We start from the raw sequence: 21,838 nt of genomic DNA, 5'->3' as shown, positions 1-21,838 counted from the left end.
TTGAAGAAGCTTTCATGTAGTTAACTACATTATTAGGAGAGAAGCTTGTAGCTTTAATGTTTCCCAACACATGCCTTGACTTTCAAAGCCTCTGGTGCTAATCTGAGCCAGACACTTTTTGCAGTGAACACTCTCTCCTTCCTACAACCAGGAGGGAGTGAAAACAAGCCATGCACTGGTCAATGAGTTCACTGAGGCGGACGTCTTAGACAAGACTGCGGGGGATGGGTGGGGGGGGGTTGCAAGTTCAAAAGTCTTGCAACTGAAGAGAAAAGAGTCCAAGAGGAGGAGGAGAAGGAAGGAGAGAGAGAGAGAAACCTGGCACCCAGACAGTTGGGTGCACCGGGCACAGAGAGACGGTGAGCAGGAGAAGGTCAGCCCCCCTCAGCCTGCTACTGCATCAGCAGATGTGCCGCAGAGGCTCACACTCCCATCATCGATGCTGCCAGAGCGCGGTAAAGCATCAGACTGGGTATTTATCATCCAGGGCCAGAGAGAAGAGCCACTGACACACGCGCGGCAAGTGTCCCTGATCTGATGCCAACAAGGTCACGCCCTGCTCTGAAAGCAGCTTTGTCCCTCTAATCACGGCAGCAGCAGCAGCAGCAGCGGCAGAAGCAGCAGCAGCAGCAGGGTCGCATCCCGCAGCAGCATCCCGGCAGTGACGCAATCCTCCTGCGAGATGCAAATAATGACACAGCTCACCTCTGCGGGTCGGATAAGTCAGATGATCCCAAACGGAGGTCACGGCCTCTTGGTGTGGGGCAGTGACCTTTTGAGGGTGCAGTGACTCTGCAGCTTGAGTCCCGCTCTCTGTGTTCTGACCCACTTTAAGTCATCTTGGCGTCTTCAGCCTGGGTTCTGACCTTGCTTGCGATGCACTGACACCACACGGGTGTGCCCATGTCCTGCTTTATGATTGGGTCTGCACCGATCTCCTGTCTGTCTCTCTCTCTCTCTCTCTCTCTCTCTCTCTCTCTCTCTCTCTCCCACCTTAAGCCGTTAGCTGTCTGTCACTGCTGCACTTGACATGATGCAGCAGTGCTGAGCATCTGTCTCAGTCCGGGTCAGCACCAAAGTGTCAGCAAATATGGCCCAATAAAAGCTGATTTGTGTTACCATACCAGGCTTTAAACACACAAATAATAAGATTTCATCACTTCCTGTTAAGAACAAACTCTTTAATTAGTCGATCACCAGAACCACATTTTAGAGGGAAACTTGAGTGATGGTGGTGACTTGATTCTTTCTTATTCTTTCTCTTTATTCTGTGTCAGATCCGGTGTAGTTTGGGTCAAATCTCTCCATTTGCCACACCTTTGATGCTCTATTCTTCTTCTCCTCCACATGCAGGCTCTCCACCGTGTGTCAGTGTCTGAGGTGTGACTGGATGGTTAAAGTGTTTAAATGCTTCAGTTTCCCCTCAAACCCTACCAGGCTCCAGAATCAGCAGTCACATCAAAATCTGCCTTTAATATAACTCCCCCCCCTCCCCTCTCACACACACAGGAGCGTCAAACACACAGTGTGGATTTGAACTACTAACCAAGTCTTTGGAGAGATCAAAATTCAACCCGGTTCTAAGAAAGAAAAAAAAAAGAAGGAGAAATGACGTTATTTGACTATGTGCCCAAAATCCTTAATGAATAACTTAGGAGGAGTAGGAGGCAAATGCTGCCCCAGCTGTTTCCTGTTGAAAATGTCTGTGTAATGTAGATAAATGTGAGGGATTTTCTCTCTAAATCCGTCTCCTGTTCGCTAAATCTCACTTCTCCAAAACGAGCCTGCGCAATGGAACAAAGTGGGAATATTGAGATGTGACATTGGCCGCATCTCACCGTCTTTCTCCCCGTTTTTTAATGACTTCAAACAAGTTGCTTTTCGCCGCGCTTTGTATAGCGGAGAGCCGCTGGGATGTCAGGCTGTCACTCCTCTCACCGGCGCTCCTGTCATGTCTTCAAGGTAAACTTACCTCGTTTGCTTTACGCACTTTACATTATCACATTGCTGCCGCCGCTCCAGTTGCACCGCGCATCCTTACACACACACACACACACACACACACAGCTGCGCTTTGCCGACTTTGCATCCACAAACGCGCACTTTTCTCCAAACACGTTCACGTTTTATTGACTTGTTGTGCTGCATGACTTGATGGTTATTTGATGATGATGTTGTTATTGTTGTTAGCAGCGCAGCGTGTTGTCTCCTTCTGCTTTATTGGACTTTTTGTTGGGACTCTCACCGCGCACCGTCCCTCTCCCTGGCTGGATGAATGGGTTTCCGTGTGCGCTCTTTTGCAGCACAAACCCCCCTGAACTCCGCGCAGCTCTGCAACTTTATAAGTCATTACACCCGAGCCGAGCCGAGCGCGCTAAATATCGAACCTGATCCCGGAGTTGAGGAGATGGGGAACTCGCAGAGGTGCTCATGGGCGCCGGCAGCGTGCGGTTAGGGGGCCGTGATGTAGATGGATAATGTCCTGTGTTTATTCTCTTTATTATGTGTATTTGGCGCGGTTCCTCCGCGGGGTTTGGCGGCGGAGCAGTTTTCCATCTCAGAGCTCCTGCGCCGCTCGCATCTTTCATTCTCCCTTTGACTCTGATTCTCCTTGGCTGTAGTTGAAATGTTCTCTGCGTAATAATGCACGGTGCAGCGGTTCTTGGCACCGCGCAGGTGGATGTTGGAGCCTCGTCCGCTCCGGTTATTAGTGATAGATTTGAATGGAGTGATTTGATGTGTTATTCCGGGACGTGTTTAACTTATGGGCGCGCATGCATGGGGCCGTGCAGCGGGATCATTAGCTGGGAAGCTTTTACGCACTCGCGGTCTCCTTTTACGCACGGACGCTCCGGAGCACCGGAGCTTGTTTGAAGCCTCCCGTTTGGCACCGAGCGAAAGTTTGGTTCTGAGACATTTTCCTACACGTTTCCAGACCCTGTAACGGCGCACGGAAGCTCAGGGAAAACACGCTTGAGTCTCATTTGGGTAAAGTTTGATAATACGCAGGTGCTTTAGAGAAAGGCAAGGAAAGGACTAGGAATGAGATCTGAAGTGTGTATTTGTACGGTGAAGTGACATGTTTCTGATGATGCTCTCTCTCTCTCTCTCTCTCTCTCTCTCTCTCTCTCTCTCTCTCACCCCCCACCCCCACCCCCACTGCGCAGTGTGCGATGTGCTGTCTTTCCTGTAGCCACACCCTCTCACTACTGCTGTGCGTCCTCAGCCTGACTCCGACGGCAGCAGGGGCGGGCCCGGAGACGCTGTGCGGGGCGGAGCTGGTCGACACGCTGCAGTTTGTGTGTGGAGAAAGAGGCTTTTATTTCAGTAAGTGCACCTTTTTATTTATTTATAAAGGTTGCCTGTATTTGTCCCAGAGCTCTAATGTGCACCTCCAGCGAGCTCATAAATAAAAAAGCAGCCGGTTTCACATCTTGTCTCGACTTCCCCTGCATTAATGTTTAGCCCCCTCACCCCCCTCCGCTCTCCTTCATTCATTCCGGTTCCACTGTTGCACTTTAAGTTTGGTTTATTTGTAAAGTCCGATATCACATCACAGGGAATTACAGGCCTCAAGAAAGAGGGAGAACAAGGGGGAGAGCAAGATTCCTTCTCCTCCAACAGACAGAAGAGCGAGACAGAGGGAGGGAGAGACATAGATAGCAAGAGAGAGAGAGATGGAGGGACAGGGAGCGAGAGACAGGCAGACAGAGAATCTAATAAATACATTTGTAGATAAATTGGACCCGTTTCTCTCTGGGAGCAGAGTTAACGTTGGTCTCTTAATGCTAGACGCTCACAGAATAACACGGTCTGATATGCAAATTCTGCATGCAACCCAAATGGGATGTGGACGGGTGATAATGTAAACGTCTGGTTCATGGCACATCGCAGTTTCACACATGGGGACGGGGCCCTTAAGTGGAATTTGGATGGAGGTCTGTGAGGAGAGGAGGGCTCCAAAAGTAAATGTTTTTTCCAGCAGAAGAAGGGGAAAGCCACCCAAAGAAAACCCTCCACCAACAATCCAGGATTTAAACCTCCTATTTTCCATTAAGGGTACAAGCCAGTCCAGAACAGCACAGGATATATGGAGAGCAGAGGTTGGGTTCAATGCTCCTTCAGATGCCAAATAGGAGCAATGAACACAACTGTACATCCAATACCATCCAATATAGGTTTCCTACAAGATGGTCTTATGTCACCACAAGTCACTTCTGCAACTCTGATTCTCACTTTGATTCCCATGAAAGTGCGACTGAACAATCCGCTATTAACGGTTTGGTTCAGTCCCACAGTTGCAGAACTTTTTCCACATGTGGTAGACTTTGGCAGCTGCCACTTAAAAAATGGAGATATGAGGTTTCTGTGGGACATCAGCAGCATCTATAGTGCGTTTGCAGCTGTGCTCCTTTCCAGCCAGTGAATGCTCCACAACCAAACCTGAGTCTGGATCTATATTCAGAAGCTCTTGGACACGCGGTGCCTGGAAAAGGTTTGGTGTGGTTGTTACAGAGAGTCACGTTCTGTTGTCTCCAGGGACTTAGGATCACCTTTCTATGTCCTCAGTTGTTGGTCTCTAAGAGTTCTGAGAAGACCAAAAGATGATCTTCGCTGGAGCTTCATCTCTGCTTCAATGTCCAATGTCCTACCCCTGCAACAATCGTCTCTTTACAAAGGCTTATGGGCAAAAGCTTAAGGTCCAGATCCAATGTCACCTCATAAGGTATACAAGATGATGAGGATGATGGCGGTGTTGTCACAACTGAGGTTGAACTTGCTCCATGAATGACCATCTTCATCATGCAGGTGCCCTCTTGGCAGCTGGGGGTTTTACTTGTCCAGTTGCTGCTGGTTGTACCTTCATGCTGGGAAGCTTTCACATCTGTCACGTCCTCATTGTCTGACATGTCTTCCCCTCAGTGTGTCACGTCTGTCCATCCTCCACAGACTTTCTGTGCATTTGTGGGACCTGAATTTCCAGCAGAAGTCCTACCATGTGATATATGGTACCATGATGAAAGTCTCAGTCCATATCATCGTCTACTTGGAGTAGCTACAGGCTCATAGACGGTGGAACATAATGTGCAAGCCAGCAGTCACACAATCCAAGATCACATGTTAGTGGATCTTTATTTTACTTCTAGACTTGATTTATCTGAATCCATAGGCTGCTGCTCTGGAGAGTTTGTTACTGTGGCCCTCCAACAGCAAGGAGCCATTCTTCAGCCTCAACACAACCACTTGTTTGGCGTCCTCTCCATTTTGATAGCAGTTGATTGCTGGCTTTCTTCTGGGTCCTTTCTAATGTTTCATGACCCAGTTTGAGATTCTGTGACTGGTGTTTTTTAAAGTGGATGAAATGGTCAGCACGTGTGAAAGACGCATGAGGGCCTGAAGGAACCAGATGATGATGTAAGAGAGCGATGAAGAAGCATCTGCTACTGACAGTGGAGCTTTATGAAGATGTGTGAATGTTCCTGACAGGCCGTCAAAGCAGCGCTGAAGCACAAAAGCTTGAGTGGAGGCCGACGTCATGAATCCTGGTGCAGGCACAGACCATCTGTGAGGCAGGGAGCGTATACATGTTCCTGGCTTTACCTCACACAGAGAGCTCACAAAGGTGCACAGCATCCATCTATCAATGCTTCATTCTGCTGTGTTGAGAAAGAGGCGTGTTCTATGAGCACGCCGCCCCACTTTTTCTCTGAGGACGATGAGGTTTGAGCAGCAGGGTGCTGTGCCTCGGAAAATATGCCTCTCCTTCCGTTTCCAGGTTTCTCCGTACTCTCCCTCTCACTCTCTCTCTCTTCCTGTCATTCCTTTCTCCCTCTCTTCTCCCTCGTTCACGAAGACCACATGCACCAGTGGCTGTTTGCATAAAATATCTGGAGAATCCATTTGGGTTCTGGTGGTCATATAGGACCCCGGTAGTGTGAGAGCCGAGCCAAAGGGGGCCAGCACCGTCCCTGAACTCTTCCCCTCCGGTCTGGCCGTGTTGCACTTGGCAATGGCCTGATCGATAATGTGTCCTACGAGTCGCCGTGCTGAACAGACAGTGGGCTCTCCGCGGTCAGAGTGTTCTGCCAATCCACCTTACGCATGTCACCGCTTAAGTAGCTCAGCTTGTGTTTCACGACTACAGATTTCCAACCCTGACAGAAATGTTAAAGTGGAAATTCTTTTTTTGGGGGGGTAATGAAACAAACTGTGGTCTGAGAAAAAGAAAAAAAAATCCACAACCAGTCAGTCAGTTTTTCCAATTATTAGCCTGACCTAGAAATCCTGCGTCGTCTCTGCGAGCAGGCAGCAGCAGCAGCAGCAGCAGCACGGAGCCATCTGACAGTCAGCGAGCACGAGCTGCCACAGGAGCGTGTTTGTTCCAGCTAAAGTGCAAAGTGTTCCTGCACCTCCTCACACTGTCAGCTTCCACTCAATCCATCGCACTTATTCTTCATCTTCAGTCACCTTCATCCCTGACGGGTGACGCACGAAATCTGCGGACAGTCCAGATGTGTGGAATCACGGCAAACTAATGGAACAACGTCATGAAGGCTGCCATGTGCCACTGAGTCAGGTTTAATTCACTTCATTCATGCATTTACAAAGGATTTATTTGGTCTGCTGCTCCTATAAAAACACATATTATTTCATCATTCTGAACTATCTGAAAAATTCCTGTAGGAGTGAGAACTTCTTTCATTCTTAAATATTTATCGTTGCACTCAGCAAAAAATGATAGACAAATAATTTATTGAAGCGTATTTTATTTAGTTGTATGAATGTTTCCAGTCATTCAGACTCTGGCGGCCCTCTGCGCTCCATAGAGGAACCAAAAACAGAATTTCATGCAAAAAGTGAATTCTCAAGTGATTATGGCCTTGGCAACGCTTCAAATGAAGGTGAATTCCTGAGTGAGGGCAGTCGGGGGATAACAAGAGACGCAGTAATGTGGTCTGAGGTGATTCTTTGGCTCGTACTGTCCTGGCCAAAAAAAGGAAATTGCTTTTAGCAGCCAGTGAGGAGACTTTGTTTCTTTGTCCCTGTCAATTTTACTCAAAGCCACAGGAGCTGCAGAGAGAGTGAGGGAGGAAGTGTAAACAGCACATTGCACGCATGCATGCACGCACACACACACACACGTGCGCGACCGCACACACATAGCCAGCTCTCGTCCCTCAGCAGCAGGGGATTATGTGGATTACATAGTGATCAGGACACCGCCCCCGCCCCCCTCCTTGGTTTTACACTGGACCTGAACACACAGCGGAAGGTGCTGAGCTCCAAAGAAAGACCTCCTGTGTCTTCTCCATCACTGTGAAAAGGTGTCGCTTTCCCCATCGGAGACCCGGAGGAAAATCTGTGACCCTCCCCGTGAATCACAGCTCGGCAGAACAAAGAGGCGTTTCATGAAAAGGACAGGCAGGCGTCCTCAGATTCGGCTCAGACCTGGGGGATTTCGAGGACACTCTTGGACAAACAGTGCTTTACCTCTGAAACAATCTTCATCAATTCCCCGCTCGAGGCCAATCGCGCCACGTGCAACCTCTGCAAAGTGGAGACAGGAGGTATCGGGTGGCGTCGCTCCTGTGTTTGCCAAGTGCATCTCCAGATTTACTGGATATGTATATGCCGATATGCCGGACCTGCTCTGGCACATTCACCTAAATTGCTCTTCCATTTCTCATTAGGATCGTGTCAGAAGACGACTGCAAAAGCCCGAGTTGCAAATGTGCGTAACAGTGCGCTGTGCCATAAACTCTTTGTGGTACCAGTGATAAAGAGGTAGTTTCCAGTACTTTAGCAGCTTTCACAGTCCCTGCCCGGCCTTAAACTGCCTGACACTTTGCAGGAAGAGCGGCGCAACGGCTCCAAGAATCCACTGGTTTTTATTGACCATGACCAAGCTGTGAAACTCCGATGCTTTCTGTGCCACTCTGGAATGGGGGAATCCAGCCATCTCTCTCCAGTGCCGCTCCTCAGAGGAATGAGCGCTATGTGGGGCCCAGCCGGACAGCTTTCCACTGGCCGCCGTCATGGCATCGGATCAAACGCATCTTAAAAGCAAGAATCTGACGGACCGGACTTGTGTTGCATATTGGACGGTCAGCAATGACGCATGATCAGCGGTGACTGACGTCTCGCGTAAACGATTTACTGGCGAGAAGCTCTTGTCCGTTTGGCCGATAAGGAGGCAGATTCCTTAAATGTGTTGTAATGTAGAATATTTAACAAAAGGTTTACAATGCTTTTATGATTGGTTCAGGCCTGATTTGTTGTGATTGGCTGTCATGGTGGATTCAGTCCACATGTTTAATGTTCAAGACACTCAGATAAACAAAGTGGATGAGTTGCATGTTGACATCAGCATGTTACAGAAGCAATGAATAAGTGAAGAACAAAGCCTTCAGGCCGGTTCAGCATCTGTTTGTCTGAATTGATGCATTTTTGTTTGCGTCAACTACAAGATTTGACATTTTGGCAATATTTAACACAATCTGCCCACAAAATAACACCAACTCCACATCCACATAATATTATTCTATACAAACCTGCATTACACTCAACTATAATATGTTATATGTTATATTAACTTAATGTTTCCGGTCAAACGGTTAGATTATCTCTCTACCACAAAACTCAAACCTGATAAATCACGCAGGAAATAACGCAACACGCCAAACGCTGCTCCATTATGCATGATGCCTGCAGAAACAGCATGGGGCCATGAGGCGGGAAGCGCTGGCAAAAGGGTCATTAACTCTTTTGTTTACACAAGAATCACAGAAAACAATTCTTTGTTTCTGAGGGATTATAACAGTTATCCTTGGAATGAGAGATTTGAAAGCCCTCAAAGCTTTTCGGCCTGATTATCACATGCGTGTTTTTCCCAACCTGCCCTGGCTGATTATCCGACATGTCATAGCTGGTGCCAGCTGATTTTCCCTCTCCCTTCCAGCTGTTTAGGCAGCAGGGTTGCAAGCTATTTTCAGAATAATAGCGGATGTTAATTTGTAAGGCTTTATTGGGAGGGACTGGAAAACACGGCAGATCACTCGGCTCGGCATTTTGGCATTGAACCATCGTTATATAACCACAAGCCAGAGCTCAACATCACATCTCGTCTCCTGAATATCTTCACATTAGGTGATGATATAACAGCTGGAGCAGTGAAACAGCACCGATTTGAGACGTGTAGAGTATCTGTGTAAAATTGATGTAATGTCGAGTAATATACATACAGGATCAGCTGAGGAGGGAGGGATGGGAGGAATAAAGAAGGGAAGTAACACACAAAGAAGGAAAAGTAACAAAGAAGGAAAAGTAACAATGAAGGAACATTAACCAGACAGATGATACACTGTATGTGACACAAGCTTATGTTGAATGGTCTGATAGCTGTAGTGAAGTAAAAGTACTTAGGTAAAAGTACCAATACTAAATTGCATTGGATTTCATTTCTGGATTAAATGTACTCAATTACTTTGCTCCAGTGCATGTAAATAGGAAAATATATCTCCCTAAATACCTGAAATACTCATATGAACTTCAGACAAAGTTGAGATTTTGCCATTGAGGCATATGAAATAAAATGAGCCTCCTCTGTCCCCTACATAAAGCAGGCCGGTGCAGTGGCGTCTCGCCTCTTCCAGCCTCCTGTGCACACTCTCACGCCTCCATTATCTCTCATCCTGCTGGGTGTCTGGGGGTCCGGGCAGAAGATGCTTCTGTTTCTGAATGAAAGCTTCTCTCTGTCCAAAACAACAGTGTCAGGACGCAGCAGACGGAGAGCAGAAGTTAATGCACTTTGTCAGCACTGGCAGGCTGCTGAGCCAAGGGCTATTAACTCTGAGAGGGAAAGGCATTTCCTCCTTGTAAATGCCGTATTAAATTATTATTATTTCATTTGGTAACAGGGAAAAGCCCATCAGGCATATGTTGCCCAAGGTGAGAGGGAAATTGTAAATAGAGAGCCACAGTTTGTCTAAAGGCCACCAAATGTGGGAGGGACTTTAGGAGCTGGAGTTGAACGTACACGTAAGTGCTGTTGGGCGAAACATGCACAACCTCCCAAAGCTCAACAACTCACAACAATCTGATTGGCTGGTGTTTGCACATGTATAACAAGGAGCTACGGAAGCCAAAAAAGAATTGGTATATATATTAGACGTAATTCATTCGAAACGTAGAGTCAAAACTAGTAAATAGACTTTTACCCATGAAGCTTTCGATCCCCTTCTTTAAACCAGCTAAATGTTCTCTAGTGACGTTTTCTGGTTATTTAGTTAATAATCACTGGAATGGTTTGGTTAGAAGACACCAAGTCACCCATGAGATACAGCACTTTGAAGGATAAGCCACGCCCACTCTGCCAAGTGTCACAAAACAGACAAGACATGTTAAAAAAAGGGGTTTAAACAACTGTACATGTAACATTTGCGGACAATTCACTCAAAATTGGAAGAGATACAAAAAAAGACAAACGAAAACAAACAGCTCACAGCTTTTATAATAAACCTGCCTAATGTCAGACAGAAGGATGGACAGACAAGCCAACATGGGCAAAAACTCGACGTCCTTGGTGATATTATTGTCTAAAACAAAAAGCTTGAAGATGTAGTGCAGACGGTGGTTGATAAGATTGTTTACACAGTGTAAGAAATGATAAGATTAGAACCCAATCTCACTTGGTTTTTGTAGCGTCATCTCTTTGCATCTCTTTACTGTTATTTCCTGGCATGGACTGTGCATCGAGCCTCCGTCCTCTGCCTCCAGATGAAGCCTTGAGGGTTCTCAGGCTACTGCCAAATGAAAATGTGAATGAACGGTGGGGCGCAGCCAGCAGGGGCGTGTCCTCACATCCTGCCTGGCCTCTCTGCAGGTTGATCCGGCCCAGAGGGTTTGTGGTTTGGCCTCGCTGGACCAGCCTCTGCGTAAAAGACACCTGAGCCAAAACGGTCGAACGTGATATTCTCAACTTTTCGGTGACTGTGACCTCCGCTTTACAGGGGAGCTGCTGCCAGAAATGGTCCACGCTGCGCAATGTGATACACTGTAAATTTTACGCAGGAGAAATCCATGTCATTAAAGCTGTTCAGTGTTTCAGAGAAATCAGAGCCATGACCCGGCCATTACCACTGCATTATTACAGACGAGCTTACTGGCTGCCAGCCACAGATTGTTTGATTAATTCTGCACAGAGATATAAAGCCTTGGAGAAAGCAAAAGAAGAAACCCCTTTCATGCAGTTTGCGTGCACCCAGTCCTGGCTTGTGTGTTTGTTGATTTTTGATCAATGATTACATTGAGAAATACTGAGGGAATTGGTGACCTGCAGACCTCAGCGAGTCATCAATAGTCATGATGAAACCCAACATGGCATTGTTTCTGACACGCCACTCCAGAACCCAGACCACGCCAATAGTAAGCTCCACTCAAGTGGAGTTCTTATGTGAGCGTCAAATCTTAACTCCTCCCTGGCTGGTTTTATTACTCAAGTTTGGGGGAAAGTTTTAAGGATGTTTGTGAAATGTTAACCTTGGGGCATGAATCATACAAATACCAATGAAGAAGGGTGATGATTTTGTTGCAAAGGTTCTGCCAGAAAGCTGCACACAAAAGGAATTACCTTTGGCAGATCAGCATCAACTCCATTGGGCACCAAGGTAACCATCACAGAGATCTAGGTTCACTTCCCCATGATTAGCATCTCCGGTCCATAGGAAGTGTGTCCGTAAGAGTGCTCGGTTCTTCCTATGGACACAATTGGCCACGTCCCCAGGTCCAATGACTCCTACTCTTGGTCGGGACACCTGCATGGAGGAAGGAAGGCTCTGACGGGGAAAAGTGACACTCTAATCCATTAGACCCCTTTGGGAATGTCTGACCCCTGCAGGTGAAAATAGGCGGGTGACGGACAGGTAAAAATCCCCCAAAAGCCCTCAGAATCCCCTTTCCGGGCTATTATGCTGTGTCTTTGCAGAAAGTTCTCTTCACGCTTCATAACTCTCACCACTGTTCTACAGGTAAACCGACAGGCTATGGGCCGAACGCACGGCGGTCACGCGGCATTGTGGACGAGTGCTGCTTCCAAAGCTGCGAGCTGCGGCGCCTGGAGATGTACTGTGCACCTGCCAAGACTAGCAAGGCTGCTCGCTCTGTGCGTGCACAGCGCCACACAGACATGCCGAGGGCACCCAAGGTTAGTACCGCAGGGCACAAAGTGGACAGGAGCACAGAGCGTAGGACAGCACAGCAGCCAGACAAGACAAAAAAAAAGAAGGTGAGCACGGCATCAAACAGAAACACTTAGAATCTTCAGGGAAATGTGGCAGAGAAAACAGGATGGTGTATTATGTATTACGTAGGCCTTGGGGCGAGCATGCATACTTAATACCCCAGAATTTAAGGGCTCAGTAGGTTCAATAGCAGGTTTGATGAATAATTCTTCTCTGTGTACCAACTTGAATGAGTTCATCCAACCTAAGTGGATTTATCTTTCCTCCCACAGAGACCTTTATCTGGACATAGTCACTCATCATTCAAGGTATGTGAGTCCACAGGGACAATGCTCTATAATCCTCTAGAGTCTGTAATGGAAACCAGCAGTATGTTCTGTAATCCAATGGGATTTTATCAAATTTGCCAATGTCTCATGTGGGGTATGGCTACTTGATAATTGTATAATACTTGTTATTGGATTCTTCTGCTCGATTCGGGTTTATTCTGGAGATTCTGACATATTAGTGCTCTCCACATGCTACAGGAACACAACACGGTTACATTTTCTCATCACATGTGCTTATTTACATTTTACGGTGAGGCTAAAGCCCAGGTTTCGCTGCCGGGTTGCCAACCTGCAGGACAGCGCGACCCTTTTAAGATTCCACTGTGTGCTTTTTAGCCTTCTCTCGAAAAAAGAAAACCATTAGCAGGAGAAGGAACTAAGTGGTTTTTGTGGTAAACCCTCTGGCACTCCTGTTCCCCGGGCAGAAGCTCCACTCTCCTACTGTACGTTACGTGCAGAAATTCTGGCATGTCACGATCGCAGCTTGATGCATGTGAGGTCCAGAAATGTAACACAGGGTGTCAGGGCATTCACATCACTCATCTGTTGGTTCATTTGTGGATTGTGGCACTTTACAAAAGGCGGCGCTGGTGTATGAATCCCCTCCTTGTTTCACTCTTACGGGGAATAATGCCTGTGCCACCAGGTTTTCTTTCCACCATCTCATGAAATCATTCAAGCCACAGTACAGCTGCGTTGTTTTAGGCCTGGGCACAGATTTCAGACCCAAAGCTGTCTCCTAATATCTCTGCTGTACGTCTAAAATGTCCTTCTCTCTCGTTTCAGGAGGTGCACCAGAAAAACTCCAGTCGAGGGAACACGGGGGGGAGGAATTACAGAATGTAGAGACGGAGCAAATGGACAAACGCCCAGAGACTTGGGAAGAACGAAGGGAGTGGCCTTACCTGGCGCCCCTGTGGAATGGTTCAATGTAAAACAAAACAAAGACGAAGCTAGCGAAAGGTCCGATTAGCTCTTGGAAACAATAGAAACCCAAGACCTGAGCGCTGTGTGAGGGTTTGTTGAGGGATCTTCTGATTATTTTGTACACTGCACCATTCCATATCGGAAGGAATTCTTTGTTGACGCGATGTAACAGACTAGTTTAGCTGCTGAGACACGTACAAAAGCGTATTGTACCTCCATGTGTGAGCTACAAAGGTGGGCTTCAGCCATTCAGAGGGAGCGGCAGGCTCTAACCGATGGTCGTGTCCCCTGAAGTTTGATGGCGGTTATGGCCATGTTCAGCCATCCATTCCTATGGCGAGAGAGAACATACTTTGTGAGGGTCACAGTTTAAATCTGATTCGATATTTTGTTGGCCAAAGAGAAACATACAATTGTGTTAATGGATATAAAATAGCAAGAACTGTGGTTCATCGTCAGAGCTTAAATGCATGCAGTGTTGTAGTCAAGTTGTTTCACTTCAAAACTTTGGTTCTCAGTGACTGAAAGTGGAGTCCTGAGAAGGCCTGAGTCCAACCCAAATCTTCCCTAAGCCTCAGGAAGTGTTGAGGTCCTGAGGTCCGTGTCTGCAGTCCAAACCCCTGCCATAGCCACAGTACCAAGCACCATTACAAGGGATTTTAGCAAAGGTGGGAAGTCCAGTGCTCCAAATATTATGTTAGGTCTGTAAACAGAAGGAACAAATTAACCAGAAGCAAAATTGAACAAAGTTGTCTGGCAGTTCTGCGGTGCTTGTTTGGCAGGTCAGAAGTGGGTCATTTGGTGGATTCAAAGTGCATTTGGCACAAGCCGGTGGAATAAGTTGAAGCGGCTGCAATGGGGTAAAAGGTTTGTTGTCAGTATCCTGCATGTCACCATTGTGGCCAAAAGAGCGTTCGAGGTCATACAAGCTTAGTCACCACAACTCAGCGAGCACTCTGAAACTCATCGGAATCAACCGGATCACAAGCACGGCGCCTCAATAAAATCCTTTTCTTGTCATCTTAAAAGTTTCAGCATTCTTTCAATAATCCATGGAACCTGAACGCAAAAGCAGGCAACAGAGGGGCTCTAATTATGGCCACACAGGCAGGGGGTTAATGATTGATCTGTCTTGGCTTGTCATATTTTGTTAGCATAGGGTGGCCGAGAACGATCGCCAGAGACCGATCGCACGACAACGATCAGTTCTGAGAAGTCCGTGCATTGGGGATTGTTTATACAAACCCTACGTGTGGCTGAAAATGGTGTACAAATGTCACAAAAAAACATCCCCAGACGTCTCATCTCTGCCTCCTCTGCCTGCGTATAATCAAACAGTACTCCCATTTATGTTAACCTATGCATTACTATCATTCATTGTACACAAAGGTTTCATATAGCAAAACTGTATTAAAATCCTATCCACTGTATAATGGTGCTATTTTGTAGTTGACTTGCAAGAGAGATGGCAGAAGCCGAGAGATGGCAGGGCTTACGCTGGAGGTCTTCCCCTTTGCACAGCCAAGTGGCCACCGTTTAAATCGTGTTTTTATTTTGTGAGCTGTTTCAATAAGGTAGTAGTGTAGGCGAGTAAATGTATCTGTGTGAAATCTGTGAATGCATGGAAGATGAGGAAGAAAAAAGGAGAAAATATGTTGTGATCCCAAGAAGGCAAAATGCTATTTTTTCTACTGTTTTTAAATTATTTTCTCAATATAGATCCCTATGCCAAATAACTTAAGGAAAGAACTGTGAACTGTGATCTTCCAATTGTGTTGACTGTTAAAAGTCGGGGCTGTGAGGTGTGTGTACATGTGCACGCATCTCACAGGAAGCCAAACATGAGAGAATACGCCAGGAATTGGACTCATTCTGACGATTAAATCATATGTTGACCAGTTCATTTAAAGGGGACATATTACACAGCTTCCCGTTTTTTCGTTTTCAGTTATTTAGAAACCTTGCTTTTTTGTGCAAAAAAACTCCACATTGATCCACTTTGACTCTCCCTTACCTGTGCACACTGAGTGAAAATAGGGTACAGCTTGCCATTGTCTTCCTCACAGCCATTGGCCAAGCCCACATATTTCCAAACATCACTTATGATGGAGTTAGAATCTTCCCAGATTGGCCCAGCTTACTTTGAGTAACAAACAAGATGAAATAACTTCCAATAATCCAACTTTTCAGACTTTTAAATGTATTATTTCAAGTGTGCCACATTGTGTCCTCATTGGGAGGATAGTGAGTAAGGCAGCATGGGTAAATGTACTGATTGATGGGCGTGTCTAACCTGGTGTTCAGGTGGAGAAACTCACGTGTTGCTTAGCAAAGGACTTAATAATAAACAAAGCTTTTAAGGCAGTTAAGGACTTATGGCTTTATTTTAGAATGGATTCATTTCTACCGGAATAAACTTTAAATTTGACAATATTTACCACATACTCCCCACTATATACGCGAGACAGTAATAAACAGCTAAATATGTCCCCTTTAAAAGTGCATTTTATCTATGAGGATCCAAAGTTGTTGAATTGAATACAAATAATGTTATATGCTTTAATTTCTCCATTCAAATGAGTTGAGCTGGAGACTGAGATGTAAACTAAAGTAAACCTGGTCCTGCCTGAACCTAATGTTTGATAATCTGTGCATATACCAAAGACTTCTGAGGAAAACAAAGCCTCACTCAGCTTCACTATATTATCGATGTTAACCAATCTGCCGTCATCACAGCTGCATTAAACCCGTCAGACTCTATAATAAAGCTTGAGTCATAGATAGCGAGGTGTTCCAGGCAAACCTTCCTCAGTACAGCCGACTCTTCTGGACGATGAAGAATGCAACCAACTCTAAATCATCTCTGTTCATCACCTGTCTCAAATATTCTTAAATGAAGCTTACAATGTGGGAACTGGCGACGCTTTCATGGCTCCATGAAATGTTTGTTATTTCCATAAGCTCACTGTCCAAGAAACTGTTTGATTAAAGCGCTGTTATTTATGGTGCTCGATTGCCTTCTGTAGAGAATACTGACAAACTGTTCACCATTCCTGCTGAATAAACCACTTGTCAACGTCACAGAAAAGGCTGGAGAGTTCTTTCACACCACAATACACACACACACACACACACACACACACACACACTCAAGAATGTGTGGGAAACATCATCCAGACATCATTCTCCATATTACGCAATATTGCTGATCAAATCTCCACAGCTTCACTGCAAAAATACCACCTATGAAAATATTAAGACAGTAATTTTCATAGAGTAGAAGAAGCTCCACAGCACAGACACACTTGAATGGAATGCAGCCTTTATTGATTGGTTATTGATTTCATCTGTGTGTGTGTGCGGCACAGACAGCTCAGTGTCTGCTATGACGAAGGCCTGTGGGTGAGCAAACACAACTGGGAGCCTACTAAAATGTGTTTAAAACTAGAGAGAAAATGTCTTAAAACAGAAATAAACACAGCGTGAGTCGAACAAAGCTCATGTTATGAATTACACCTGCGCTATAATAAGGCAAACTTACAAAATGACTTTAAAACTGATGTGAAATGGCTTCAAACTGAGCTGCAAATATCTGACAAAGCATAAAGAAAAAAAAGGCCAACAAATAAAAACAACCTTCTAGATCATCATTCTTATTGTTGCTAAGGAGTGAAACTGACTTGAGAAAAGAGACTTTGATTCATGTAAAAAGTAGATGAAACTTGAGGATTTGTCTTTTAATTCAAGACATGAAGTCTTGTCTGCAGGCATAGCTTGTGAGAACCTTTCCAACTACCAAACAATGTTGTTTATGGAGCGATTATGGAGAAGAGCTTTGTCGAAATGTAATTTTCTTAATTCTGGCTTCGAGGATTAAACTCACGCTCATTTCTTGAAGAGTCCAGAACCAGGTTGATTTGTATCAGAAAAAAGTACTTTGGCTGTCCCTGTGGATTATTAGACTTTTAGGACTTACACACAAGCCGGCCTGATTGGAAACGTTCAGACCGGTCTGACTCTTAAAACAAAGCAAATCTTTCTTGTTTTCTCTCGGGATATTAACGTGTCAGCCATCCAATCCACTTTGAGGACTTTGCTTGGACGACTCTATCTGAAAAACAGACTTACTTAGACTAATTAAGATGAATTATCTGGAGAGGAGCCAGTAATGCAATGCATATGGTGCTGAACAGGAAGGCTGAGCTGCCTTATTCCAAGGATCTATAGACTTCAGAGAGTTTCACTTTGATTCAGACACACTTTGCTTTGGTCTGTCTAGTCTTTTGTTTAGTGTTTTGGCCTCACGCATGCATAACTCAACCTCTGTGTGGCGGGATGAGAGCGAACACTGTGTGTGCAGGACGACAACGCGATACTTCCTAAAAGGTGGCGAGGCCTGCCAGAGCAAACAGAGCGGGGCGTGGTGCTCTCTCTCTCTCTCTCTCTCTCTCTCTCTCTTTCTCTCTCTCTCTCTCTCTCTCTCTCTCTCTCTCTCTCTCTCTCTTGCACTCTCTCCTTCTCTCTGCTTGTGCAGCTCACATCGGCGGCAGACATCCAGTACGACGTTCAAACCCAATGCACTGATAAATTGGCCCCCGTGATCAGCTTTGTCACGGTACTGTGTAGCGGGGGGAGGGGGTTGGCAAGGTCCCTGGGCCGGTCCTCGTGGATGTTATTTCATCCTTCTCGATGACTAATACAGAATCAATTATCTCCCCCTAATGGGCCAATTGCTGTGTGCAAGCTTGCAAGATTTGGAGTTCAAATAAATCAGAGAGAGAAATAGAGCAGTGGCAGGCCACCAAAGCAGAAGAAATAAGCCAATTATCAACGTGAGCGTAGATGAATGTCCAGGTGCCACTATGAGGAAATGCAAAGCTCAGGATTACTTCAGAAATGTGCTGAAGTGAGATTAGACTGCAGGAAAACCAGTCCAACGTGAAGATGTTTGAATAACCACAAGAACCAGGACGGTTCTGGAAGGAACACGATCCGTTCTCATTGATCTCGGGATTCGGTGCATCTAAGGACACAGAATTGTTGGACCGATCCCTGAAATTCAATCCGTCCATGCTGTTCCACCCCACATCTTGTCTTGTGAATGACCTCGTGGTCTATTTTACTACACTCACCAAGTTCACCACTTATTCTCCTGGTTGATTTACAGGAACAGCGGTTGCGAGGCTTCACCAGCCTTCATCCATTCACTGTTTTTAAGGACACACACGATTTGAGTTTCCTGCGTGGAAACTGGAGGACGGATTGTACTTTTGTGTTGTCAACTCAGCACAGTTGTCTCTGTTCCTGTTCTCATATCATGAGAGGCAAACTGAGAGACGTCAAGCAGAGGGGAAAGTAATCTCAACACTTAGAGAGAAGTACAGCATATGTACTTTACCATGACCCTCTTAGCCTTCATACAGACTCTGTGACAGTCAGACAGCTCTCTTGCTGAGGAAGCGTTGGTTTTGAATCAATGAGACGTCCAAAATCTGTGATTCATTCAACTCCATCAGGCCTTTTCCGTGTTTGACACAAAGTCGTGAGAAAATGAACCGATCCCATCAGGCATTGCTGTTTTGCGAGTGCTTGCGTTTCTGCAAGGCTGCACAGGCAGCAGAGATTATTGATCCTTCAGTCATGGCCTCGTCTTCTGGTTTGTCCATCCATCAGTCAGTCAGTCAGTCAGTCAGTCAGTCCACTGCCAAAGAGAATGTTTGAGTTTAAGTTGTGATTTGTTAATTCACTGTTATAAATTTGTGGCTTTTGTCTCTGGACTAACTTGTTAGCCTCGTTCTTTGTGTGTGTGTGTATCTAACCAGGTTTGTTGGTGGGTAAATGCAGATGTGATGCATGTTGATGGGCCAATCAAACACAAGCCTTTCTGAGCAGTTTAGTTTGTCTTACTGGACGCACGTCAAACTTTTTGCATGAGAGAATATAACAAAAAGCCTCACATGGTCCTTTTAAAAATAACTTTGAATGCAGGATTTTTGCCTGTAAGAGCATTTTGCAGATGTGGTCAATGAGATGACCTTTACACCTTTAATTCTATTCTGGTATGTCACATAAAGGTGCATTTTGTGCATTGGCAATGTGAGCAGTTAGATTAAAGCTTGTGAAAAAAAGTGTCCGTTGGAGGAGATTCTCCCTCTTTCTCAGTTTCAGTCGACAGTGGAAATTCACTGAGGCTTGATTATAGCAGGAGAGAGTGTTGGCTCAGCTGTGCGCTTTAAGAACCCATGATGTCAGAGCCTTATTTTCCTTGGAGAGCTCCTCATCAGCTGCATTGTTCCAGGAAACCATGGTCTGTTCTCTGGGCAGCAAAAAAACCTGCCCGCCCCAAATGTGGTCCCCCCTCTGCACCCGCATCTCTGCCGAACGCAGCACGGCCGCGCTTTGGCACCAGCCCAGACCCCGGCCTGCACATCACGTTATCCAGCACGCGCACACACACACACACGGAGCATTAGTGCATCACATTTCCCTGGAACTGGAACTTCCTCTGTGCTGCGACAGAGCCTGCGTCTGTTTCGCTCTTTGTTTTTTTTCCTGCACGCAAGAAGGCGAGCGTCGGTGATGAAAGGAAACGTGTTAACACAAGGCGAGGAAACAACTTGACGGCCCTTTGAGGACCATAACACCATGTCGCCGCTGCTGCTACTGATGTCATATAAGACACACGTCTGATGCAACTGTGCAGCTGATGGAGTTGTCGAAGAAAATGTCCATGCAGCTTCTTCTGTTATGGAAAATGTCAAACATGGACATTTCCAAATACAATCTGGAGAGAATTATGACTTCTAACAGACGAGACGACTGCAAATCAGCGATTCAGAAGTTGCCTGAACCTTCCTCGCCGTCCTGGGGTTGACGTGCTAAACATACTGTGTGCATAAGGCCAAAGAAGATTTAGGAAATGATGTTTTGTGGACACCCACCAAATCACATCTGGTCTTTATAAGATTATTTAACTCTTGGCGTTTATGCTAATGTTCTTTGTTAGAGAATTATAGTAATGATTTCCTAGAAATTCTGAGCGGGAGGAAAATCTGAAGTTTGACCAGATAAAGACCTTCACCACAGCTCCGAGGTCAGAGCAGCTGACGGATCAGCAGGAATCATATTGATTTGGATCCATGCATATCAGTGCATGAACTCTGTAAAATAATACCACACCACTCCATCACTGTACTGTTGCTGTACTTCAATCTCAGGAGTAAAAGAGTTACATTATGAAGAGTATGTGTAATTTAACATGTATTTGCATTATTTTTCAGCACATTTACTCTTGTTTAGGACAGCAAGAAATCCTTCAAGTTGACTGAAAGCAGAACACATATCCAATGTTATTTTGAATTTATTCCAAAAACCTCATTTGTTCCACATTTGTATTTTCCTTTTACTTCATAACTGCATCATATTTAACATAAAAGGGGCCATATTCTGCTGTCTGGTGTGATATTGAGGTAGATGCCTGTGTCAATGCGTCCCATAGCTCCTGAACTTACCTACCTTTGTTTTCACTCTGTGGGCAAGGTGGTGCAGCGGCAAAGGCTAGTGTACGTGAGTCAGCATTTGTTTGAGAGAGAGAGAGAGAGATACATGTATATACTGGAGAGAGAGAGAGAGAGAGAGAGAGAGAGAGAGAGAGAGATAGAGAGAGAGAGAGAGAACAATAACAGAGAACAGAGCTCACAAGTTCAGTTGTGCTTCTGCTGGAACAGCCGGGCCTCTGTGGACGAGTTCAGTCCTTCAGTAGAAGTTCTCACCCTCCAACAATAATACTTACAAAATAAAGGCCGGTCGCTCCAAGTAAAATCACTTCAGCTGGGTTCAATAACTTTTATTCATGTCCCGGTTCTCCATCTCCGCTCCACAGCTTCTGTGATGTTTATAAGGTGAAGCCTTCTCAGAGCCTGCGAGAGGCTAAAGTCAACACCAGGCTCCTTTGGTTATCATCAGCTGATCATCACCGCAGGTTAGGCAGAGCTGCGCTGTATCGAATTCTCCTTTTTCAATTGCTCATCATCATTATCTACAGAACCATGGCGTCATTATTATCATCAACTGGAAAACAACAATTCAACAAAGTCTGGAGATATGTTTTAAGATGATTCAGTCGTATTGTTCCTATCCAAGGAAAATAATTTTATCAGGCACCATCTGCACTTGATTATTGGAGGTTTTCTCAAAATCAGGGGTCCTGGTTCTTCCTGGTGCGAGAGTCGGCCTGTTTTTCAGTTAGATGGGGCTGGACAGAAGAAGAAGTCTGAAGAGTTCGGTGGAAGTTGGATACGAATGTCGATCATCTATATGTATATGATGAGAGAAAAAGATGGG

The 21,838-nt window shown here is 45.6% G+C and overlaps 1 protein-coding gene across 2 annotated transcripts; it reads left to right on the top strand.

Moving 5' to 3' along the window:
• Nucleotides 1-1,662: 1,662 nt before the first annotated feature.
• On the top strand, nt 1,663-16,161 carry igf1 (insulin-like growth factor 1). Of its 2 annotated transcripts, none has more exons than XM_076159903.1 (5): nt 1,663-1,962; nt 3,168-3,327; nt 12,027-12,283; nt 12,512-12,547; nt 13,355-16,161. In XM_076159903.1, exons 1-5 carry the CDS (start codon nt 1,915-1,917, stop codon nt 13,412-13,414), a joined length of 561 nt encoding a protein of 186 aa, XP_076016018.1. In that variant the 5' UTR covers nt 1,663-1,914; the 3' UTR covers nt 13,415-16,161. The 2 variants fall into 2 exon arrangements, with proteins under 2 accessions (XP_076016018.1, XP_076016019.1); XM_076159904.1 differs by having other exon boundaries at nt 1,665-1,962; nt 12,027-12,202.
• Nucleotides 16,162-21,838: the final 5,677 nt, after the last annotated feature.

The sequence above is a fragment of the Genypterus blacodes genome, unplaced genomic scaffold (genome assembly GCF_046128005.1).
Source record: "Genypterus blacodes isolate CSIRO-AG114 ecotype Tasmania unplaced genomic scaffold, CSIRO-AGI_Gbla_v1 ptg000099l_1, whole genome shotgun sequence".
NCBI lineage: Eukaryota > Metazoa > Chordata > Actinopteri > Ophidiiformes > Ophidiidae > Genypterus > Genypterus blacodes.
This window is presented reverse-complemented; position numbering and strand designations above follow the sequence as displayed.

Coding starts and splice junctions, on each gene's coding strand:
- igf1 (XM_076159903.1), top strand. CDS start 1,915: ATGTCAGGCTGTCACTCCTCTCACCGGCGCTCCTGTCATGTCTTCAAG. Junction 1,963..3,167: donor GCTCCTGTCATGTCTTCAAG/GTAAACTTACCT, acceptor CCCACTGCGCAG/TGTGCGATGTGCTGTCTTTC. Junction 12,284..12,511: donor ACAAGACAAAAAAAAAGAAG/GTGAGCACGGCA, acceptor TTCCTCCCACAG/AGACCTTTATCTGGACATAG.